The 16,835-nt window shown below is 43.0% G+C and overlaps 1 protein-coding gene across 3 annotated transcripts in view; it reads right to left on the reverse strand.

Moving 5' to 3' along the window:
- Positions 1 to 1,817: 1,817 nt before the first annotated feature.
- The window catches only part of ATL2 (atlastin GTPase 2), a 41,299-nt gene continuing 26,281 nt past the window's right edge, over positions 1,818 to 16,835 (reverse strand). For 2 of the 3 annotated variants that reach the window (XM_074817381.1, XM_074817383.1), the window contains 9 exons: positions 15,658 to 15,714; positions 14,533 to 14,625; positions 14,112 to 14,250; positions 13,139 to 13,266; positions 10,923 to 10,979; positions 9,638 to 9,709; positions 5,864 to 6,295; positions 4,399 to 4,413; positions 1,818 to 4,297 (listed from right to left, as the gene is read on the reverse strand). In XM_074817381.1, the coding sequence (XP_074673482.1) occupies positions 4,190 to 4,297; positions 4,399 to 4,413; positions 5,864 to 6,295; positions 9,638 to 9,709; positions 10,923 to 10,979; positions 13,139 to 13,266; positions 14,112 to 14,250; positions 14,533 to 14,625; positions 15,658 to 15,714 (1,101 nt within the window). In that variant the 3' untranslated portion in view covers positions 1,818 to 4,189. The remainder of the gene's footprint in view (positions 4,298 to 4,398; positions 4,414 to 5,863; positions 6,296 to 9,637; positions 9,710 to 10,922; positions 10,980 to 13,138; positions 13,267 to 14,111; positions 14,251 to 14,532; positions 14,626 to 15,657; positions 15,715 to 16,835) is intronic. The other variant, XM_074817382.1, reaches the window with a different exon arrangement.

Below are 16,835 nucleotides of genomic sequence, written 5' to 3' on the forward strand. Positions count from 1 at the left end.
TGTTTCACTAGCGTTGTGCCACACTACCTGATGTACTTTCTAGTTTCCTTGAGTCTCAGGATCAGCCATCTACAGGAAGAATCTGTGGCCTGGCCCAAGCCTGCTCTAAGAAAACTGGGTTACAAGATAGCCAGAAGTGAGACTTGTTTCTGCCTTTCTGGAGCCAGAAGTCACCTCACTTCTTGTTCCAGATGAGTATTTATTATTGCCCCTCCCAAGGGACACAGGAACTTGAGCAGGTGCTTGTGAGGGCGAGTGCCTCTAACTTGATGCCAGCTGGAGAAATACTTCAGGAAAAGTGAATTAGAATGTAACACAAGAAGTATCTTTTATCTTGTCACCTTCTCTACCCCTTTCTGATGCTGTATCTCATTTCATCTTCCTCGTCCTCTCTCCTCATCCATTTCTCTACAGCATTATGCTGTACTTTGCCAGCTTGTAGTATCTTCCACATAGCTTTCCAAACTAGCTCTGCTCTATCCTTTTGGAGACAGGAGTTGGCCAGAGCTACACTGCTGGGGAAGTAAGTTACTGTGTTTTACACTATGCTTTTTCTGTTAAATAATAGGTTTTATTTGCTCAGGGAGGATGGGGGAAGCAAGGCCTTACCACAGAACTGGAACACTGCTTGGCCCTTCTTTCCTGAGTAGAGAAAGGCTCTAGAGTGAGTGACTGCCTTTCTCCTTTATGCCCCCAGGTATTCCACTAGTGAAGCTCCTCTGGTCCCTCATACCCACACTGTGCACGATCCTGAGGTACTGAACACTACATGGGCAAAAGTTGAGCAACAGTGACCTTTATTTTACTGAGAATACTAATTGTAAGGGGTTGCCAGTTAGAGGTGAGGCTGCTACAGCTTCATAGCCCCATGTGCAAGCAGCTGCAGGGCTGAGCCTGTGTTCCCCACGGGCACATGCACAGCACCTGCTCGTGCCACCTGCACGAGTCAACATTCAGCACTGGCACAAACAGCACCAGTACCCTCATCCTGCCCCTCCTGGCCCATGTTAGTGGGAAATAAATACACACTCCAGTTGCCAGTTCAGCTGCTCTAGATGCCCTCAGTAACTGGCCTTCAGCCACAAGTCTGTCTTGTAACTGGCCCTGGGAGACTCATTTGTCTCCAGTTGCCTCCCACAGACACAAATAGGTCACAGTTGAACCCCAGACCCTCTAAGTGAGCCTGGAGTTCCTGGTCCCTCCCAGTGCCTCATGCAGAACTAGATGTACATCCAGCCCAGACTTGGGGCTGCTTCAGTGCCCAGCTCCCCAGCCCCTCATCCTCTAAATCTGGCTTGAAAACACTGACACCACCCCCTTTTGCAGTTGCCAGCACTTGCACCAAACATACAGCCCCTGGGCCCCAAGGCTGGGGGAGGAGACCTCCACACACACAGTGGAGTCCCCTCTCCTGGGAAGAAGGCACGAAAGGAGTTAACAGAGAAAAACAGGGCAGACAGAGCTAGACAAGAACACACCCATAACCTGTTCCCACACTTGCTCCTCCCAAAATTCACCTTGGCCCCTCCCTTTTCCTATATTTGATCCCTCCAAGTTGGGGTTTTGGGTTTTTTTGCATTAATTCTGCAGCTTCTTGGCACAGTGTTCACAAATTCTCCCCCAACTGACCCTGTTTCAGTCCCCTACTAGAAGGGCACTGTCTGGGCAAAGCCTTCAAGCTTCACTGCCCCTGGCCTGGACAGAGTTCTGCTCTCACCATCGCTGCAGGGCACAGCACAGCCTCAAATCTGCCTCAGACCTTGCAAAGACAAACATGACTAGTTGTTTGGCTAATAAAGAGATTCATCACCAAAACATTCAGTTGTTTAAATAACAGTATTTAATCTGTACAGTTTGAGAGAAGGTATCATAAAATGCAACATTCCTACCTCATCTTCAGCATCATTCACCTGGTGCTGAGCCCTCATCATCAGAGGGCAGGTAACCACCGCTCCCCAGCAGTTCTTTATGGTACAAAAGTCACAGTGCAATCGCTTTAGTCCTAGGCAGGTGATATCCCTCACTCAAGAGAGGGGAGACTGATGAAGCTCAAACATTCATGGAAATTGTTACCATTTAGGAATGCAAAAAAACCCAGCTATTGCACACAGTCCTTTCCAGCTGAAACTAGAGCAGTTAATTGTTTAGCTGCCTTTACACTCCACACATCTGAAAACACCTTAGTTGATAGATTTAGCCAAGAGTGAAAATAGAACCAGTAACATCTCAGAATGATACAGTTGTTGGGAGGGCAGAAGCTGACAAGCAACTCCACAAGTCAAGAAGCGTGCTTCAGAATACCAGAAAGTTTTCCTGTACAGGAAGGGGATATGAGCTAGACAGATGTCATTTTTCAGAGACAAGCACAAGAGGAACAGTAGCTTCAAGAGAAAGCTATGAAGTACAATAGACCATTTGTTCATATAATTGTCAGGATAAGTATTTGACATAGTTTATGTAGTAGAATACATACTTGAACATCTTTTAAAAATAAGCACAACTTTCATTTCATATATACACAACTGATTTTAATCATGTACTGAAAATAAATTACAGGAAATAACTATAAATGCAACAGAAGACGAGAGTTTCACAACAAACATTCCCACTGATTTTCCCAAGGGGTGAGAGATTGCAGTGCTCAAGGCAGGTAAATATCACAAATATATCAAAAAACTTCAAATTGTTGATGCATTCACACATTTACATGAGCCACAAACATTCCTTTACAGGGACTGCACTTAGCTACCACAGAACCAGGTTTTGCCATAAACTACAAAACTTTGATACAAAATTGTATTTATATATTTATATTTCATATACATGCCCTATCTGTGATTTCTTAAAAAATAAAAACTAAACACACTGTACAGACAATCCTAACTCATTGCTTGGTAGCTGTAGGCAACATTTTTGGATGGAATTTCTCCCCCAGTAGAATTAATGGCAATACTATATACATGAAGGCTAAACTGCAGAAAAACAGCTCAGTTCTGATATGCACCTCCCTTGGGCCCAGGTCTGCGAGGGCAAGGCGAGACACCACATGCTCTGACCCACTGCCTCCCTCAAGTCGGTTCTGCCAGCAGCAGCATGAGGAACCAATACATGCGTGTAACACTGGTATAAAAAGGCAATAAGCAAGATCTGTATTGTAATGTGGTGGCTCTGGTGGCTTCAGCAAGCTGATACACAAACTCCATGAGAGGGGGCATGGGGACAGTGCGGAGCTGGGTGTGTTTGGGGAGACCAGAGTGCACCTTCTGTGGGGTCTGATCGTTACACTTCCCTGAAATCGCCTCCTGCAGAGGGCAGAGTCCCACCGTAGGCAGAGACTGCATCAGCGCCGACACTGGGGGGGAAGATCCCTCTCCCTGCTCCCACCCCCCAAACGCACATGGTTCACCAGGACTACATGTTAAACAGACACACACCCTCCCACCCCCAACAGTCTCCATGGCACCAGTTTCTCTTAGAAGCAGAGCACTGACAAACTTACTCTTTCCAGGTGATGGTAGCAATCTGTGAAGCCGGTCACACTAAACTACTTCTACAGTTGATTGTAAACTTTGGTTTATTTTTATTTTTTTTATTGAGTTCTCATGGTACAGCAAGCATGTCTAGGATGAGAGGGCAGAGTTGAAGAGGAGATGACCTGTCAGTCTGTCTTTAGTCTGGCATGGTGAGACACCTGCTCGGTCAGGCCTGCTTTGATAGAGTTTTTTACAGACTGCTTCATATGATCCTCCATCAAATTATCACTCATGGGCTTCAACACCTGTGGAATGAGAAACGTGCAAAAGAAACAAAAAGATGAGGTAACCAAGGAAGATAATATAAAAACATATAGAGAGATGAGACTTGAAATAATGACAAAACTTAGAATGTGGAAGTCTGACACAAACTGGCAATGAACTGAAAGAGAAATGAGTTTTGCTGCTAGAGTAATGAGGTTAAATCAGCTACATGCTATGGACACAAGTGATATCCCTCCTATACAGCAGTATTTCACTGAATTCCAACCACTTTACAGTTCCTAGAAGATGGATGTGCAAGTCCATACCCTATATGCAGCATCAGTCTGGTATGGTTACAGCATTTATGCAGACCGGCCCAGACGGTCCAGCTTATTGTCCTATATGTGTAAGTGTGAACACTTCAGATACAGAAAGAAAGTTAAAAATACTGGCTAGTTTTTCTTCTTGTTATTGTTGGATGAGAGTCGCTGTCGCGGCACTGATGTAAGAGCACGGCGAATTGTTCGGCGTCTAAGGACCTCAAAGAGTTTGGAAAACACCTAAAACATGAATTCAGCTGTTAGGAAAAGTAGCTCTTAGAAGGCAGCAGAAAAAGTCAATCAAGTTTAAAAAAAGAAACCGATTGCCAGTAACTTCTCACCTTCCTGGGATTCCTCTGAAGCAAGGAGGGAAAAGAAAGGGAGAGATTCAGAAGAGTCAATAGCAAGAACATGGTATATAATCACAGTGACTCAGACAGGACCTGTAGGTGCTTTCCATATTGTTGGTGATGTGCAACTGTACCACCACCAGCAAGGTCTTTTTGGACACCACCTTCCCCTAGCCTGCAGGAGGCAAGCTCCTGCTAGCATAAGCCAAGTTCTCCCCTTCCAGGGAAGGTCAGCAGTCAAATCAAGCCTCATGCGCCCCAGGTATCCTAGAGCAGCAGTGGCACTCTGAGTATTACACATAGAACCTGACACCTTCCACTTTTCTGGCAGTGGTCTTCATGCCCAAGCTCCAAAGCAAGAAGCTGTGGTGGTACAGGAGAGCCTCAATTTTAATCACTACGTAGGGGTGTAACTCCAGATTTAGTACCCTAATGCTCATTTTCCTCCTATTATTAGAAATCCACTTTTTCTGCTCCAGTGTAACTCATAACCTTACCTGGGTGCTCAGGTAGGTCTAATGTACAACTGCCTGTGGTGAGCCTTGAACAGAGTCACTTTTCAGATGTAGGAGAGCACCTCTGTATAGAAGGCTTGTTAGTTATTTCTTCATGCCTTGTAGGACCCATTTTAATGTCATCCCAGGTAAGTTCAGCAAGCCCTTTATTTCCAGTAACAGCACCACCAAAGCCTTTGCCTTCTGCTGGCACTGGACACAGCTACTCAGAATGCTCCAAGCACTACTCGTAGGAGTTGGTCAGGGATTCTCTACATTGGCTTTACTGGCACAGCTGTGTCAACTGGATTCAGGCAACAAAATCTCTGTACAGAAAGCTTTGGTGCTCTTACACTCACATCTGTTCTTTCAGGAATTTGTCTGTCAAGTATTTCCTGCAGCAGCAGTTGCACCAACTGAAGTTGTCACAGACAACACGACTCTTCCTGAAGGAAGAAACCTGCTGTACATCCTCTTGTAGCAGTTGCTGCAAGTCATCAGCCATCTCTCTCTGAGGTCTAATTAGCCCTCCAGTGCCACACCTTCAGGTGAGGTGAGGAAGGGGAGCAGCATTTTGCCTTCCTCATTTCTTGCACCACCAGAGATATTTTATCCACCATGTCCATAGGGCAAGTTTATCACTTTAAACATACCTTTAAAAGCAGAATTCCTCGCTCTGAAGAAGTAACAAGCTTTTTAAAGAGTCCCTCCACTCTTTACTGTCCAAGCACCTAGTAAGGCCTTTAAGTAACACTTTTTTGATAATATCCTAAGTTTAACATTCTTTGTGTGCAGGATCTCTTACTGAGAAGAGCAGTCAGGCTTCTGAGCCTGTTTTCCCTTTGCCAGCACTAGCATTCTCCATTAGGTCTAGACCAGCTTTTTGCTCACAGCACTAAACAGGAACTGTTTGATATGTCTGCTCAAGAAAGGAAGATTTTGCATTAAAAACAGATACCAACCTGTTCCCATATAGCTTCAGCAATCTGATCAATGGCTGTTCCAACTTCTCTAAATTCCCCAGAGTACTTAACGTATGCCCAAGTACAAAACGATATAAGAGCCATCCCCAGCACAAGATTACACAGGGTAGCTATGGAGTTCATGCCAAGAAACCCAGTCAGTCCTGAGGTTAGATACATGGCAAACATGACTGCAAAGAGAGTGGCAGGGGTACGAGCAGCATAAAAGATGTTTTTGCCATCATTGTGCTTCACGAAATTTGCATAGATCTCGTCGATTTCCACTTCAAGCTGTTCCTGGTAGCGACGACAGAACTCCTCCCCTCCCATCTTCTTCACCGAACGGAACTGCCTGACAGCTGACTCTCTGAAATCCTGGTGCTTCCGCTCAAGGTCCGATGGGGCAATGTAAGGCTTATCTCCCCCACAAACCTGTTAGAGCAAGCAGATATGAGGTCATCACACCCTGAGTATCTTCTACTGTACAGAAAGCAAACCTGCTCCTCACTGCCCCCCTCTCAAGCCAGCAGACTACCTGCTGCAGCTTTCTTGGCTCTGTAAACTCTGGAGTCCCATCCCAAGTGAAGCAGCTAAAGGTACTCTGCACCATGGCACAGCAAGAGCCTTATCTGTCTAGTCACACACAGAGCTGTAGCACAGGACTGAACTCACACACTTTCAACCATTCCCTTTGGGCAAGCCCAGGAGGACAGGACATCAGCCACATGTACATTCCTGTTCTGAAAAGGTGAAATAAAGGAACGCCAGGAGGCAGAGAAAGCTTGGCTTGAGGAAGGTTAAGGAGAACTCTGAAGGCCACAAGCCCCGCCCCGCCCCCCCCCCTCAGCTTTTTACTCCTGGTCACCTATCTCAGTGAGAGGATCACTGCACAACTTGGAAAAATAGGGTAGACTTCACCCACTCAAGTTTATTCTGGTTTACTGCCACCACTAGCAGGCTCCATTGAGCTTACCAGGTGATATGAATTAAGAAGAACTAGCTGCTGACATCTTTAGCCTATTCTTCCCTAAACTGTCCTGTAGGCTTGAGTCTGATCAACTTGTGAGTGTACATTTCTGCTGAAGGGATGAGGCCGTGGACTCCAATGGATATCAGTGATGTGGACACCACCATCTTCCTCTCCCTGAATCAGCATGGGTATGAAAATGGTTAGGCTCCAAGTACTTCTACTCTCTAAGACTGATTTCTGACCTCTTGAGGACAATGATTAGAGATTACCTAGGCCAGAGACATACATATGGCAGATCAGCTCTAACTCTTCCAGACCCTCACAGTCTGACTGTGGCTAAAAACTGAAGATCCTTTCCATATGGTGTCAAATAACAGCCTTCCCTCTCCTGCCTCAAGGTAGTCTTGTCGCAGTGCTTGTCATCTTATGTCTTCAGTGCAGCAACAACTTTAACCTCCTGCTGCTATCCCTTCAGCAGGACACACAGAAGATCACTTTCTCAGAGTACAGGATCCCCTTTCTGCCTCACAAGATGGCTTCACTGGCTAGCTTCAAGGCAAACTTTGTTGTCTAGATCCTGACACCCCCACTTTACCCTTTGCTCAAGTTTAACAAGCACCTTTCTGCTTTTTCCGTATTGAAATATTCCACATCTGGCAAAACTCCCTGTAAAATGGCTGCTAGTCTCATCCTCCAAAACAGTCTTTTCACATTGCTCACTGGTAAACACTAGGAGGTGCTGATGCATCAAGACCACCCCACAAACAACTGCCACTGTTTTCTTATACCCTGTGTGACTGCACCTGTTGCTCCTTACATTTAAGATCATCAAGAGGTCAGTATTTTGGTTATGCACACTCAGCAAAGGAGGGCTTTGGTTCATGAGAACTCAGAAGCTACAGTAAGAATTATCTTTACATAATCCAGTCTTAACTCCAAAGAGTTCCCACTTCTAATCATAAAAATAGAAATTTCAGAGCTGTGTAGCATTAGGAACATCATCTGAGACATCTGGATAAAAAAATGATTTAAGACATTTGTGTGTATCTCTACAGTGATATAAAAATATACAATACTGGGGAACATTACTATGGAAACGAAGTCTGTTTAAGAGAACATCTGTTCCTGTTTATTGCTTGCCCCAAATAAAATACCTTACAACTACAGTATCTCAACAGCCATTGAAGATTCAAGGTAGGAAGGCAGACTTGGCATTTATTATAAACCACCCATTTACTATTTCAAGAGATTTTCCAATATGGAAATAAACCAAGGAGTCCCTCTACACCAGCAGAGCATTCTCAAAACAGCCTGCTAACAACTGGAACTGGCTAGTCTGCCACTAGCATTAGCTCTTACCCTAATTTCAAAATGGAAAGCTACTTCAGCCATTAAGACCAGAATTAGCCTAGTTAATGAGAAGCTATGTTTGTAGTATGTTATCACACCTACTGGTCTTTTCTGGTTGTAGAGTTTCACAATAAGCATAGTTAAGCTTTACAAGACATGTAATTGTTTTCAGAATTTCCTATGATAAAACCTTGCATAACACTGTGTTGAAGTATGAAGTACACTCAGCCTGGAGTGGTATAAGTCACTGTCTTCAAGAGAAGAAGCAAGTAGGTAGTTACACATACAGCTTTTTCAGACAAGATAATTCTTGTATTTCAAGTGTTTTTTAAACTTTAGAATTAATCTTTGCATTTTACTGCTAATGAATGACCACAATTCAGAAGCATAAGACTATAAAACTAGAACTCTACCCTTGTGTGACCCTGGTCCACCAAACGACTCCTCACCTGTTTGTCCATTTCATGTCACAGGATTTTAAGACGTCTATCAAGAGCAGCAGGGGGAACTAACAGGTGGTATCTTACAAACAAACCCATTCCCAAACCTCCCCAGCAATTTCTGTCTCCAAGAATCCTGGCTTTGCTGCATCAGACATCTAACCTCAGAGCAGAATGCAGAAAACACACGAGTACTGGCCCTAAACTACTTTTCTCCATTAACACACACACAACTAACATTGAGTACATTAAAACAGAAGGCCTGTATTTGCATGTAGGCAGTTGTGAGAGACTGAAATGTCCTATGACTGTCTCAAAGCTTGCTTGTGTCTGTGCAAACCTCCAAGAGAAGCTGCTGCGGCCTGTGGATTGGTCTGGGGAGTGTCGCCAAGAGAAGTGGGAGTGTATTGACGGATGCACCCCCCCACTTCTTTGTGGTTGCATTGTCGGGACTCCTTAGACAAGCCTCAAAGGGGCAGAGTGTACTGAGTTGGCCCCATCCTGTAGCCATTTGTGGCCCTACTGTGTAGGCCAGACACCACACATGCATTGCTAATGAACTGACAAGAGGAAAACGTTCCTGCCCTGAAGCCAGATGCAACAAAACCTGTGGGACCAGAGAAAAAAAACTAAAGGTGGGCAGATATATTAATCAGTGGATACTATGAACTTAAAAAGGCAGCAGAAAGTTTTGCTCAGCGTGCATCCACCATCGAAGCCAGATCCGTGTGCACCCACCACCGAAGAACTGAAGACTGAGGACCAACAGGATGCCACTGGATCCATGGTGGTGACTATCCTTGCAGCCCTATCCTGCATCCTTGATTTATTCCTGTCTTTTCCTTCCATTCTGTCCTATCGCTACCCCTCTTCACTTTTTTTAGTAATAAAAACCTGTTTTAGGTATACAGCATTTGACCTCGTTTGTGTCTTAATCTCGCTCTTGGGATTATAGCGAAACCTCCCCCAACATTGGATCGGGACAACAGTTAGAAAAAAGTTGTATCATCATACCTGCTCCATGCCTTTACTGTACAAGTCTTTTGCTCCTGCCACAGCAGCAAGATTGTTCGCCTCAGCTGTTGCCTAGAAAACATTGAGCACCATGTGTCATCACAGCATTACCAGCTGGTTACATACATGTAGTTACACTGCCCAACATACCTCCACAACCTCCAAAGCTTCAGATGGCCAGAAAAATGCCCCACAAAAACAAGTGACAGTTAGCAATATACATTAAAACAGATTACTGACTAGGAGAACATTTTCCTCAGCTTTCTAGTACAGCTTCAAGACAAACTCCAGCGTGCTTTTCATTATGAGCCATCTCTTCTGAATGCTCTACTGTTAATAAGCAAACAAGGATCACTGAACTACTAAATGTTAATCCTGATACATCACTACCTGTGATGAAAGCAGCAAGCTGGTATTTTCTGCATTATGTATGTGCAGTTTTGGTGTCAGAATTTGTAAGAATTTAAGAACACTGTTAACCTTGTCATGTCAGGGACAGTTATGTCATCCTGCATATCTTGCACAACCCCATTTATGGCATGCTAAATAGAGGAAATGATAGCAGCCTTTATTTCACTGTGATGAGTTTTCTGAACTTCCCCAAGTGTCTAAAGATTTAGTGCCTTGAAGGATGAAAAAAACCCAGAACAGTCATGTCTTAATGAAGTGACACAGGAAGCTTAAAAAAAAACAAGTCTTACAAACACAAAATGGTTAAAACCAACCGTAAAGCCCACACTTTGGTGAAAGCTCTTCAGCCCAAACAATTCAAGGGTTCAACACAAGCTTTACACAATCAGTTTGTGTTCAGATCACTTTAAAGCTGATTATATCCTCTTTGGATCAACCCAGAAAAGAAACCTCAATGTAGTTATCCAATCTAACAAACCCACAGAGTAGCCCAGCATTGCAAGACAGTGGCAATAGCTGCATTCCTGCAAGCCTTCTTCATTTTATCTGCTGCATCTGATGCTAAAAGCCCTCTGAATACAGTCTGAAAGACACTGACAAAAATAACAAGTTACAGGAAACACATGCTTAGAAATTGAAGCAGCTAGAAGAACCCAACCAGATATACCCCTACTCCATTTAGTAGATGGAATTTAGGGAAGACACAAATGTGTACCCAGGCTACATAGTTCAGATGGCTTTCAAAGTACATAGCTCCTTCAAGAACTACAGCAAGGTGTGTGGGAGCTTCAGACCCACAGCAGTCACGATCTTCAATTGCAAATAACTTACAAAGTACACATCTATCAGATTATTTGATCGAAAAATAAGATACCTGCAGCATAGATTTCGGATGAGGTAGCTCCTCTCCTTGATAGATTTTAATATAAGCCTAAATGGGAGAAAGAAAAAAAGGTTTCTTTTTCCTAAACATTCACAGTTGAGGAAAAGAAGAGAGGGATGATATAGAGCTCATTGACTATTTCTTTGTAGTAATGCTAAATACTCAATTAAGCACATTTCTTCATACAAGTCTGGCATTCTCACAGTTATCCCTAGTGCTTTACTTCCCTGTGCATTTGAGGTTAGGGCCTAGCAGGTTAGCAGAGCACCTTGAAGAGATATGGCCACTATCTCAAGAAGTGACAGTCTTGACAGCAGCTTTCTGCTCCCTCAAATACATTGGGTCTTTGCTAAGCAGGGAATCTTCACCCAAAACAAAAGAGTGAAGATGACTACCTCACACAGCTTTTCTGGCAAGAGGTCTATCCAAACACACCCCAGTGCTGGGAGAACCAGTCCTTACATTTCCCCACATGCCTTTCTCCCTTCAAGCATGGGAAGAAAAAAAAAAAACACAGATCAAAGCACTAATGCAGACAGAGCTGAGTGGCCAAAATAATTCTGGAAGCCAAGCAGGCAGCCTATCCCTCTGTGCCCCACCCCACCAATCTTCAGGTGTCCTTTCTTTCACCAGGGTTTCAGAAGGCTGGAAGAGAACATGTCCTTCACGTCGCCTTCTCCAGCCCACAGGATGGCACGTAGCACAGCTCTTTGGGACAGATCAGTGGAGCGGGCATAGCAGGCAGCAGTAGCCATTTCAGTGCTTTGGACAAGCTGTGCAAGTTAGACCAACAAGGCCACTCTCAGCCCCTCGGAGGCTGGGCAGTTATTCTTTTTCATGCTACTGCTGCTCTTCTCCCCAGCTTGTCTACAAGCCTCTGCCCTGAGGATTCTTCTCTGTAAAGGAGCAGAGAACAAGGTTATTGGGGGTCCCTATATACCCGATGCTCTAGGTTGTAGGACAACCTACAAAAATGTATAGAGTTATACAAGACTCTGGTCCCTTGACACCCTCCTTGCTTCTGTAGTTATTTTTCCTCCAAGTAAAAGTCCTCCAGTTTCCAATCTCAGCTTTAGGTGCACAGTCCCAAGGAAGCAGTCCTCTTTAGTTACATAACCACAGTGTTTCCACAGCACCCTGCATGACTGCTCCTAGACTGGATACAGGACATGAATCAGGCAGCTTTTCAATAGAGCAGGTTTTACATAGTTTTTAGGGTGCAATCCTTCCTAAACTGCTGTTGAATACAGTTCAACACTCCCTATACTGTATAGGATCAGGTCTTACTAGAGAAGAAAGCAGAACAAAAAGCAGCATGCAACCACGTAAATATAGACTGAACATATGAGCTCTAGAGTGCTGATTTTATGCTTGTCAGAACAGCCATGACTTCTGCATCCCATATCATGTAAAATGAAGCAACTTTTTATAAAGGAAAGACAAGTGTTAAAGAGTTCTGGTCTCAGATTCCTCCGTTGCATAGCTTCTTAACATCAGCCCAACTCTCTTCTACCTTTAACATGCATGCTCAAAAGTCATAATGCAAAATTAATGTCCTTAGGAATGAGTGCCACTTTCTCCTACCAAGCCAACTGTCTAAGTCATTTCAATTCAAAAAAAGTTACACACACCAGACCAATTCCTGGTGACGTACAGATTATGTTATCACATTTCTGCTGGTGTCACCATGATACCAAAACAGCTCAAGAGTAACAGCTGCAAGTATCATACACAAGTATTTCAGAGGATACAGTGGTGCTGCACATGCAAGTGTTTAGAAAGCATCTTCCTTGCATGTTAAAAATCCACAGGGGAGTATCTGAAATTTTCACTGCATACCTAGCAGTTTAAGAGCTGGTTTTCTATCTGTACAATCTACACAAGACCCTCTTTAAAAAAAAAGGCAACATATCCAGACAAACTAGGATTTCAAAGTAGGGAAAAAATCTCTAATACAACTTGAAGTCTTCCAGCCTATTTACAAAGGAAAAAAAAAAAACACACAATTTTGCCAATAGTAGCTTACTAAGAGCTATACTGTTAGGAAGCTGTGTCCCAGTTCCAGAAAGTCAGAGTCATGAAATAAAAGTGAGCTGATCAGTAAGTGTCAGCCTAGATATCTTATCTTCTCTGGGAACAACATGCCCTAAAATTAGAATATTTTCTTTTAAGCCATTAACAGAAATAATTAGTATGAGCTTGCTTACCTTGAAGTATTCTACGAGATCTCTACAGGTCACCTTGGATCCACTAATCTCTTTTTCTACCAAGTTTTCAGGGGCAAGCAGTAATGGTACCAAATTCCGCAGTTCATTCTTAAAATCCTCATCTATATCTAGTAAAATTCAATCAATTTCAGGAAAAAAAAGTGGTTAGCTTTCAATCTTACATTTCCTAAATGAACACTGATAACCCATGACTCTTCAAAATCCATAACATCACAACCCTTGACTGCATTTTTAAGATATTTAACAGCTTAAATACATAGTATAGCTTTAATAAATTCTACCTACTACTCTTTAATCTCTAGACTGAGAGAACAAGGTTCCATGGTCCTTGTAATACTTAAAGTGCATTTCCCCAATTACACCAACATCTTACACAATAATCCCACAAGTCTGTGCCCTCAGCACAGAGGTGGTTGGCATCCCACTATTGCAAACCCACTTCTTTAGCCTTTGCTATTCTGATACATTCCCTCTGTTGGGGGATCAAGCAACAACTGGAGGAATCCTGGCTGCCTCTTATTCTGCAGTAGCAGAAACCTACAGCTTTTATTTTAAAGTCATTCTACTTCTGATCTTTGGTTTAGCAAGTTCTTGGAGAAAAGCCTTTCAATTTTAGGAAGGTGAAGTCTTTAATTTTGTGAACTCTCCCCTCTGTAATCTGATAACTTGAGACATACTTAAAAGTCATTAAATAAAGATCTTAGTGATAAATAAAGATTCCAAACAACAGCTAGACACAAAGATATCCATTCCCTCTGCCCGCTTAACTCCTCTACCTTCAAACCACTGAAAAGAACACAGTGCACATTTCTAGATTCCACAGTTTCACCTTTTAGCCCTACAATTTTCCAGTCAAGAATTTCAACAGGCAATCATTTCAGTGTTTAGCTTCCATTATAAAAGAAAAACTCAGTGATCTGAATCAAGAAACACACAATTGAAAGCTTCCTACCATTCAACCTCCCATCAAAATTTGGATTTGTTGCAACTTTAAGACCAGGGTGGGGCAACAGGAAACAGCCAAGATTACTGAAGCAGGAGTGAATATGCTTCCTTACATTCTGTAGCTCTTCATGTTGGTTTTGCTTTACCTGAAGAAAAGAAAAAGGCAGTAAGAACTGCTAATAGTTTTGCAGTACAGCAATTAAGATTAAACAGCAGCTTAAAAGCAGAAAGATCACAAAAGCGTGTTTAAGCTTTCATTCCTGAACCTAAAACTGTCAAGTTCTAAACCCCAGAACTCTGCACACGAGTGGGAACATCACAAATGTATTTTATTAGCACAAAGAGTTATCTCATCATGCATCATTACCTTGACAGCAAGTTGTCAATTAAGTTAGAAAACCACACCAGGACTGCTGGAGATAACTTACCTGCAATCTTTTCTCTAGGAAGTTTTTTCCTCCTTCCAGGCCATATGCATGTTCATAAGGATAACTCCAATCTCTAATTAAGAACATCAGTGTCTGTAACAGGAACAACAGCAGCAGTGAATGGGTTTCATCATTCCTAAGGTCAAAAACTATCACACGTGATTATTTTAAGTAAAAAAATTTCTAAGCTTGGCTGCTCTAAATGAAGTAGCCTTGTAGTTTTGTGGTGCAAGTGTTTGCTTGTTTAAACACAAAAAAAACCCCAAGAAAACCCAAAAAACCCCAAACATCAAACCCACACACTACACACACAAATGCAACTCACTCCTTATCTGAAAGGAAGTACCCAAGTGTCTCAAAAAGATAGCTTCCCTGTTCCATAGGCTTGCCTTTTGCTATCCCACAGGGATTACACTGTCCTCTCTCCCATCAGCTGAAGACAGAAAACAAACCTTGACATTACTCTTAAATCAGACTTGGCCAATCACAAGAACATTGGGGACTCACACTTGCAGGCTGAATATTCTAGAGACACAAGTCTTAAAACTCACCACAACAGCAGTCAAGTAGTACCCTTACAGATTAAAGGGGATACTTCAGGATGGAAGAGATCTCAGTCTTTGTCTCCACTAAACAGAAGAAGCCTCAAACCCTTCTCTGGCCTAGCAAACAGTCAGGAGATGCTATCAGTTTTGAGACTTTTAACACTGAAGCTAGTAAGGCTTCACGTAAATGAAATGCAACATGGCCCTTCTCAGTGCTATTTCTTAGAGACCACAGGACCTTTACGTATAACCATGTACCACCAGCAAAGACCAACCATATCTCAAAGGGTAACGAGCGAAAAGGCAGCATGAAACTTTTCTCCTTAATGTTCACACATCACTTGATACCTTCATTCCTTTTATGCCTTATAACTCAGGTACAAAGCTATACTTGCCCAAATGTGATCCTCTTCAGCATTTTTCCATTGTGTTTTTGCCAAGAAATGTGGTGACAGGGAAGAAAAATCAGTCTTGTAAAGAACAGGCTAGCTTCAGCCCAACTAATTTCTCTGCATAAATTATCCTGAGCTCATTTGCTACACATTCAATTGCTTAAGATCCATTTAACATATATAGTTACCTGAAACGGCTTTTGGTAAATTTCTTCCATAGCTAGTCTTCCATATTCTGTAAACAACTGATAGAAAGAAGAGCATAAGGGTGCCACATATAAACCACATTTTTCTACTGTAAAATATTCTATTATGTCACTAGGAAATAAAGCATTTGTTCTTAAATCCTATTATGGGTTAAGAATGGCCAATACACCTCAAGTACACCAACCCTCAGTAAAATTCAAGCAGGAGACATGATTTCCACTGGTTTCCCAGTGCCATTCCATAACTGTCAACGCACCACAGCTCTAAGTGGGTGGCCTGCAGGCTATTCTCAGAGGAAAGTTGGCTGTATCTCTCAGCAAGCCAGTTTCCAAAACCTGTTTCCTAGGCTAAGGAGGTAAGCCTGTCTAACATTTGCCCCTTATTTCCCACAAAAGATTTATTCCTGGATATCTCAAGGAACTTGGCTAGAGTCAATGTATCAGACATTTAACTACAAGCCAAGTTCAGCAGCCTCCCAGATCTCTACTTCAGCCCATAACCTTAACTGATAATTGTTCTTTCCTTCTACTATAAAGGCATGTGTCAGCTGTCTTCCTGTTGTTGCTACCACCATCTTTATTACCAGCAGCGGCATTCTTCACTGGACTGAGTGAGCCAGACAACCCACGAGAACATGAATTGTGGACTGTGCTGGATGTTTCAGTAGAGGTCAATACTGTCAGGTGTTGAGCCACACTAGCCCCCTTATAGATCTTGGAGATCAAGGTGAAGGAAGCACACCAGTATCCTCTAGTACCAGGCAACCATTGTTCTGCATTAAAACTAACTCCTGGAACATCTCAGATAAATTTCATGGCTAAAAGAACAGTTCTTCCTGTGTTGATCACAAGAACATCTGAGAACTTACAGTACTTCCAAGCCCCTGTCACCCTGAGCAAAAGAAGCTCTGAAGTGGCCAAGCACCCACAGAGACTGGCTTCTTTGATCCTAATTCCCTACCCCATTCACTTCCCTGCTACATGGAAGAGGCAGCCATAGACTAATAGTATTTCAGAGTAACAGAAGTTCCTGTTATAACAGAAATCCAGAATTTTCTTCCCTCAGCCCATGATTCCTTGTCCCAGCTTTAAATGCATGGGTGTCCCCTACCCACTGCTTATGTCTATCACCCTTCTCTTCCCTCAAACCTCACCCTCCA

The sequence above is a fragment of the Strix aluco genome, chromosome 3 (genome assembly GCF_031877795.1).
Source record: "Strix aluco isolate bStrAlu1 chromosome 3, bStrAlu1.hap1, whole genome shotgun sequence".
NCBI lineage: Eukaryota > Metazoa > Chordata > Aves > Strigiformes > Strigidae > Strix > Strix aluco.